This window comes from Paramisgurnus dabryanus, chromosome 16, assembly GCF_030506205.2.
Source record: "Paramisgurnus dabryanus chromosome 16, PD_genome_1.1, whole genome shotgun sequence".
NCBI classification, from domain to species: Eukaryota; Metazoa; Chordata; class Actinopteri; order Cypriniformes; family Cobitidae; genus Paramisgurnus; species Paramisgurnus dabryanus.
The window spans coordinates 12,995,355-13,003,120 of NC_133352.1; the positions used below are offsets into that span (position 1 = coordinate 12,995,355).

Sequence of the window (7,766 nt, forward strand, 5' to 3'; positions counted from 1 at the left end):
TGACAAACTCGATAGACACGGAAGCCCATTACAAGGGCGTCTTATTAGTGTCGACCGATTTTACACGATTGCTATCTATGTATAATTAAGCCCCAAGCGCATCCAGTCGCATTGGTACATGTTATCTTTTGATAACATATTCTCATGAGACCCAGGAGCTCTTTTGATAAGTAATAAAGAGAGACAATCTGATCTGGGGTATCAACTGCGTGATTGGCTTTTTAGCAAACTTCTGAACAAAAGAATGCATCCGTACATATACAGTATTATTTTTTTTAAAGTGTCAAGTTGATTTTATTTATTAATTTTGCTCTAGGTTATATTGAAGTTTCATTCAAGGTCTTTTTTACGATTTGACTTGTTTGATTAAATGCTAAAAAGCAACTTCCTAGCTGTAAACTTTCTACTAAACTTTTAATTATTAGTCAACTTAAAAACAACTCACAGTTATTCTATAGAGTCCTATTTGATTTGTACTTTGTATGTGGAAATGTTTTGATAATTAATGTTTTATACTCAAAGGTAATAGCTTTAGAGAAAATGATAGTAAATTGTTTTCGATATGCAAGGATATTGTGTGTGCATAGCTGTATTGAAAGAGATGTGTGAAATTTCACAAACCTGTTGCTAAGCAATGAAAAGCACGACAGAGCTTCAACGTGTATATTTATATATTTATGTTTTATTTATATTTCTGTTCTCGAAGGATATCTTGTACACCAAATATCCTATTGGCAGTAAGCGCATTCAATGTGTTTAGAAGCCATAAACAGTCACTTTTTCGAACAAACACAAGTACAAAATAAAAATAACAACAAAATAATGGACCGCATGTAAATAACATACAAAAATCCCATGCCTACTCAGTAGGTAACTACAGCATTCCAACTCCTCAAGATGTATGTACATTTCATTACAAAAATATAGTTGTCTTTTTTGCTTACATCCCAAAGAAATGCAGTGCCCTATAACATCCATTCCCTTCCATCCTTGAAATGACTTTCTGAATATAGAAAAAAGAAGAAGAAGAAGAACAAAACAAAAACAAATCCCTTCCACCTTAAGGCTAGATGCAAAGCATCCACACGCTGATACCTGTCAAAAAACATCTGCAAGGCTTCACAAAAGGCACCAAAGAAATTGAAGATCTGTGGTTGAATCTTTTCTGATGTTTCCCCCTCCGTTTAGCAGATATTTGTTGTCACATTTGAGAAATATAGTACCAGTGGATGATATTTACAAAAAATAACAGAAAACTAACATCACGCTTCCACATGCGTCAGAGTACTTAAGTGCTTCTAGTCAAACAAGGTCAAGAACTTATCACAGCATTTTTACTACATAATACAGAATGTTACTTATGAAATATGGCCCTGCTCAATTTCGAATAATACAATGCAAATATTCAAATCAATTTTCACAACAATGGTACTAAAAAGTAAAAACATGGAAAGGAAACATGGCACATGTACAATATACTGTAGCTTATGTATATTATTCAAATGTCTTTTTGTAACTGTACACCTGTCGAGTCAAGCTTCTCAGCCTGGAGCCCACAGGCTTCGATTGCACCATGTCATTTTGCGTTGCACGTATGTCTGTGCATGCACAGTCTTTAAGAACGTGCCGAAGCCTGTTGCTTTTGTTTGTCATTCGAAAGTCTCGTACGCCTCTTTTGAAAGGACAGGATTTGGACATAAAAATCCCTTTTGTTTTCAAATGTCTTTACCGAGTCTTTGACTGCTTTGTAACTGGACCATGTTGGGAGCATGGACAGAAAAGTGCTTCCTGCAGAGAGGGGAGATAAAAAGTCACTGAAGCAGGTTGGTGGAAGTCTCAGCAGATGTCTGCTGTCCGTGGGGACAGAGAAGACTGCATGTCGGGCAGTGGGGTGGTGACGGGAGAGCTGTAGATGTTGCTGACCACCGAGGAAGGGAAGGAGGTGGCCATCTGTGTCTGGAAGGTGCTGGTTGCCGAGGGGTAGGTGGTTGCGATGGAAGGGGAGGGGTAGGAGGTGTGGACGGGTGAGGAGTAGCAAGAATTCACAGGAGATGGGAAGGAGGACACCGGGGAGGGGTAGGATGTGATTGGAGAGGGATAACTGGACACGGGAGAGGAAGCTGAAAGGGCAACGTTGGAGTTTTGGACAGCCACGACGCCTTTCTCCGCCTTTTTGTCTTTTTGCCGCAGGTGGATCTTAGTGTGGCGCTTGCGCTCGTCGCTGCGGGCGAACTTGCGTCCGCAGATCTCGCAGGCGAAAGGCTTCTCGCCGGTGTGCGTGCGGATGTGGGTTGTCAGGTGGTCGCTGCGGCTGAAGTTGCGCATGCAGATGCGGCACTGGAAGGGCTTCTGACCCGTGTGGATGCGGATGTGACGCGTCAGCTCATCCGAACGTGAGAAGCGACGATCACAGGTCTCCACAGGACACGCGTACGGGCGCTCGTGTGGCGGGGTTTTGCTGGGTCGGTTGGGGTACTTGCGCATGCGACTGGGCTTGATGAGTTGAGACTGGTAGACGCTTTTCAGGTCTGGGGAACCGGTCTGTGTAGCAAAGGCCTTGATGGTGGACAACGGTGTCAGAGATGGCTGTTGACCTGCTTGCGTCTGGAAGGGCTTCTGGTCGGGGGCCACCAAGCTGATCTCACTTTGCTGCTGGGGAAACAGATAGTCTGGGATCATCGGCACGGGGAAGCTGGCTTTGCTGTTCGAGTAGTTTGAATGAGAGTACTGTAGCGATGTGCCCACCGCTGTGGAAAAGTTTGCACTGGACTCAGGGAAGATGTCTGGGCTGGCGCTGGAGTAGGTGGGTGCAGCTGAGTAGATGGGGTTGGGTTCGCTCTGATGGACAGAGCAGCTCAGGCTGGCACTGGACGTGGATGAGGAGGTGGCGACGGAAGACGAAGAAGAGGAAGATGTTGTTGCCTGAGAGGCCGATGAAGATGGAATGGAGGATGTGTTGATGCCCACCAACCCATTCACCAGGTTAAACAGAGGCTCAGCCCACAGACTGTTGCTGCAGTTGATGGCAGGTTCGAGGGTGAAACGGCCGGTGTAAGAGATGGGGGGCAGCCTTTGTGTCGGGTAGCCTTGATCTGTCAGAGGTTTATCGATGGAAATTTCTGCAAGCGTATCTGCAGGGGCAATAACAAAACAAAAAGAGAGTTAGACATCATAGTACAGCACAGTAACCATTTCATTGCACATAAATGATCCCTAAGGGGTTTCATTTGGGGGGGTCCTGCTGGCTGCTAAGACTGTGTTTTCCCACAATCTCAGGCAGAGCAGCAGGTGTTGATGGAGCGCAGGGTTGCCCCCTCCCCAAACGCACACACACACATTCACCAATCTCCCTCGGAGACAAGAGTCAGCGCAAGCTTAAACCATCTGCATGTGCATTTCTCTCTGCTCGCTTACTTTCACATTCCTGTCATCCTGTCTTCCCCTCTCTCACAGCTTAAATTTATTCAATGTGCACTTTACATTATTCAAATACTGTGTTTGTATACTGTCAGATTTTAAAGTAATGCATTAATAAAGTCTAAATGGTAACTTAACCTTCTTTTTTTGTGTTTATTTGTAATCTTTAATGTTATATATATATTACTAGTTTAATATTTTTAATCATTACTGTATCGCAACAACAATATCACTGATATATTACATTTAACATTATGTTCCTGACACTGAAGTCAAACACATTTATTAACTCTTCAAACTATTGCATTTTCTTCAGCAAGATATCAGCATGCAGCTTTCTCCCCATGCAATTGAATCAAAAAGGCTTTAGTGCTTACCTCCGGTAAGGTGATCAAACTGCTCCCCTGGGTCTCCAGAGCCAAAGCCTGTTCCTTCAGGCGCTGTAGCATTGAGAAAGGGAGTCCCTGCAGAGTTGAGCATGATCATCTCTTCCAGCTTGGGGTAGTTATCCATGGGGGAGTGAGGGAAGCTCAGGGGGTCTGAGATCTGCAGAGGCAGAAGCATCTCTGTCTTGGCTGCAGCCATCTCTCTGGAGTGTGCTCGGAGAGGAGAGAGAAGTATGCAGGAGAGATCAGCAGCAAGCCCCTTTGGGACGACAAGCGTGAAGATGCTGCGTTGTCTGACTCTCCTCTTTGGTCGATCTCCTCACTGTTTTTGAATCCTTGTTCTTCTTGTTTCCCCTCTTCTTCTTTTAGTTTGTCCAAAGAGGCAGAAAGAATCCACGGGGTCTCAAATGAAAATGAATGAGATTCAGATTGTTCCTTTCAGTTCATTCCCTAACAGAAAATTCAAATTGTGAATTTTCACTTTTTCATCCAACCAGATCTCGAAGATTGTTGTTTTGTTTCTGATGTTGTTGTTTTGAATTCACTTGTCACATTTATTTAATGTGTCAAAACGTATTTGGATATATAGCGCAGCAACGTGTTGTCTATCAGCTGTCTGCACTAGCGTTTGAATCGCTTGGGCTCTCTAAGCTCTTTCTCAGCTCAGAGGATCCCTACTCCTTTATATATCCTCTTGCCGTGACGTAGATGTCCATATTTGGACTGGAGGAAGCCCATATTTAGACACTGCAGTGGAGGACACATTACGTTTGGCTAGAGAAGTACAGCAGATTGGGGAGCTTAAACATTAAGCTGTGCATTAAATGGAGGAGAGATCCCCGTTCCTCCTCCACGGCAAATCAGTGCGTGGTAAGCGCAGTGTTTCTCCTGGAGAAGTAGAGGCGAAAATGTGTCTTTTCTCCTTAAAAACGTTCGGGTTTCCCGTTTGCGCTGTAGCAGAGCATTGGCCGGAAGATCCCGCTCCGCCCTGCCATATAAGGTCGTGACTACATAAGGTGTTTGATTCCGGTGGGTTTCCACTTCCATGCCCTTATTTGGAGCTTCCTTATGTAGCGCTGAACAGCGCTTGGCGGTGAAAGGGAGGCTTGGGTGCAATTGAAGTCCAGAGCTCCGCACAATAACTAATGTCAGCAGTATGCTGCCTCGCCCGTACCGAGATTTATGAGAGACAACTTTTTTTCTTTTTCTCAATACTTAAATGCACAGCTGCAGAGTAATATGAGGAAACAGAGAACTATTTAAAATTAGGCTAAAATAATGGCACGTAAAACGTGTTTCTTTAGCCGTGCTAATTATAATGTATTAAACAAATTATTTATAATAACTACGTGAAAGAAGCGCATTCATTTGACAAAATGACCACCGCGTGAATAAAGTATAAATTAACTCCACGTGCAAAGTTAATGCAGCTTTTGTATAGGCTATGTGGGGAAAAAAATGGTTATTTTTCACTTTCTATATAAAGTCATGATTTTGGTGATTTAGACGCTTTTGCAGACGTATTACTTCCCACAAACTCGCTTTTATATGACTTTATTTTGCTGCAGGCTGCATAAATATGCAACACAATCTATATATTAAATATGTTAAATATATGACGAGTACACCCTGAGGATCTTGTTTTATAAATATATTTAATTTTTTTGTGCATAGACATTTTTCCATATTTTATCCTCAATTGTTTGGAAAAATATAAATTATATAATATAATACATATGTATTTTATCTTCAGTAAACTCGACTGTTTGTTTGGATGAAGAAATTACATTTGGTCATTCAGTGCACGGTCGGGCGCGTGGCACTGATGGATGGATGGTGGCTGCTGACAGAGGACAGAAGAGGTCTGTTTAATTGGGGATGTCCCGGACTCGATACACTTGGATCCTCTCTGTCACTCATCTCCCGACACCCATGCAAATAAGCGCTGCAGCGTGCTGTGTACTGATGCTGTGTAAATTGAGGAGAGAGGAGCAGGGAGCGCGTGGCCGTGGCTTTGCCAGTGAGATCGATGTAACTCTGCTGACTCAATAGACTTTAGTGAGACCAATCGCTATATTTCATTTTACGCGAAATACACGAATGCTAATTTTGTATGCCTGAATCTGAACCTCCATTTCTGATTAAAAACTTACTTTTCTAGTAAAGTCTTAGTGAAATCAAACAAACACTCTAGATTTTGTATAATTCAGTATTCTTTATTACTCCAAAATACATTACAATACTGAAGTAAAGTTGGTCACAACTTCCGATTCACACAGATCTTAAGTTCAAGTTCTAGGCCACAATAGATGCATCAAAAAAAAATTGTTGTTCTGGATTTAATAAAGCTTGATGTTTATCTGTGCAAACAAGGTTCCTATAGTATGACTGAAAAAAATAGTTTACAGATAGTTTTGTTCTGTTAAGGTGTCTGGTGATATGAACTTGGCTGGCTGATCAAGGTCAAGGATTTTAGAAATGTGCACAAACAGGCGAAATATTATCAAACAAACACCTTAGCAGAACAAAATTGTCAGTGGATTTTGTCATTGTTGTATGTAAACTAAAAGAAGCCTGTTTTCCCAGTAGCTTTAAACACTAAAACCAAGGCCTTGTTTCTATCCACTTTTTATTGGGTAAAGTGGAGCCAGACTGCTGAAGGGGAGAGGTTAACAGTAAGGTTGATTTATAAGAGCAACATAAAAAGAGGTTTAAGCAACAGTTTGGTTAAAGATTTTTTTATATTGACTAACTGTACAATAAAACCAGAAACATGCATTAAGACATTTCATGAGTTTGCATAAAGAGATAGTTCACCCAAAAATGAAAATGTACTCACATTGTAACAAACCCTTATAAATGTCTTTGTTTAGATGAAAGGAAGATATTTTGAGGAATGTTTGTAACCAAATTGTTCACAAGCCCCATTCACTTCCATAGTATTCTTTTTTCCTACTATGGAAGTGAATGGGGCTCATAATTGGTTACAAAAATTTCTCAAAATATCTTTTTTCGTGTTTATCAGAAAAAAAAAATTTATACAGGTTTGTAACAACATGAGAGTAAATGATGAGAGAATTTAGATTTTGGGTGAACTATCCCTTTAACATAATAAAGCATATTTTGCGGTGTGCTGTCCGAGTGGAGGGCTCAGAGTTCTGCATTTTTGCCCGAATCCAATGTAGGCGATTGGGTGCAGGAGCTCAGGGATGCTGCAAAAATGTAAAGCTCTGCTAATGCATAGTTGCATTGTACATGCAAAGAACTAAACCAAAATGTTCACATTAAATCTTGTTAAAATGGCTCTCCATAAACAACTTCAGCAGTGGCACACATAGATTTTGTTGTTCGCACATCCAAAGAAGGATGTAGGCGAATGTAACGCTTACAACTTTATATAACTAGACCTTCTAATGAGTACATGAGGTGGCAGTTTGTGACTCAGATATAAGTTTAAAGAGAGTAGTGGGAGGGTGTTCCCTTAATACCAGGGAATGGGGGCGGAAGATGGGACATCCAGGACAGCCTGGGTAGCTTGTCTAACCTGCTGTTTTATTGCCTTGTGCGCGTGTATATATCTGCTCATGTGGAGGGGGTTTCTCCTTTTCCTTGTTATGAAAGGCCGGTTCTCCCCGCACCTACGCTGAAACCCACGCCTGTGTCTGTCCTCGGTCTATCGCCCGCTGGTTAATTTTTCATTAAGATCTGCCAGCCAGCTTGGGTACAGCAAAAGAGAGAGAGAGAGAGAGAGAGAGAGCGAAAACGCTTCACACCCCCACGTTCTGAGGCAAATACCAGGCATCTGCTGGAATTAATCACTATAGCTCTGGCTGGCAGACTGATGGAGATGCTCTGTCTCTCTCTGTCTGTCTCTTCTTCACCCACCTCTGCCAATCCCCCACCTGTGCCATCTTCATCATCTGTGTAAAGGTGAGCCCGCCGGGGGTGGCCGAAGAGCAGATA

The 7,766-nt window shown here is 42.2% G+C and overlaps 1 protein-coding gene across 1 annotated transcript; it reads right to left on the reverse strand.

The window, feature by feature from the left end:
* Positions 1-662: 662 nt before the first annotated feature.
* On the reverse strand, positions 663-4,466 carry egr1 (early growth response 1). The gene is made up of 2 exons (XM_065266683.2): positions 3,795-4,466; positions 663-3,131 (listed from the first exon to the last, which is right to left on the reverse strand). Exons 1-2 carry the CDS (start codon positions 4,000-4,002, stop codon positions 1,837-1,839), a joined length of 1,503 nt encoding a protein of 500 aa, XP_065122755.1. The 5' UTR covers positions 4,003-4,466; the 3' UTR covers positions 663-1,836.
* Between the last annotated feature and the right edge of the window lie 3,300 nt (positions 4,467-7,766).

What these genes read in the sequence shown, in the direction of transcription:
- egr1 (XM_065266683.2), bottom strand. Translation starts at nt 4,002, where the DNA reads ATGGCTGCAGCCAAGACAGAGATGCTTCTGCCTCTGCAGATCTCAGAC. An exon ending in GTTTGATCACCTTACCGGAG is followed by an intron (nt 3,132 to 3,794) that starts GTAAGCACTAAA and finishes TTGCCCCTGCAG; the next exon opens with ATACGCTTGCAGAAATTTCC.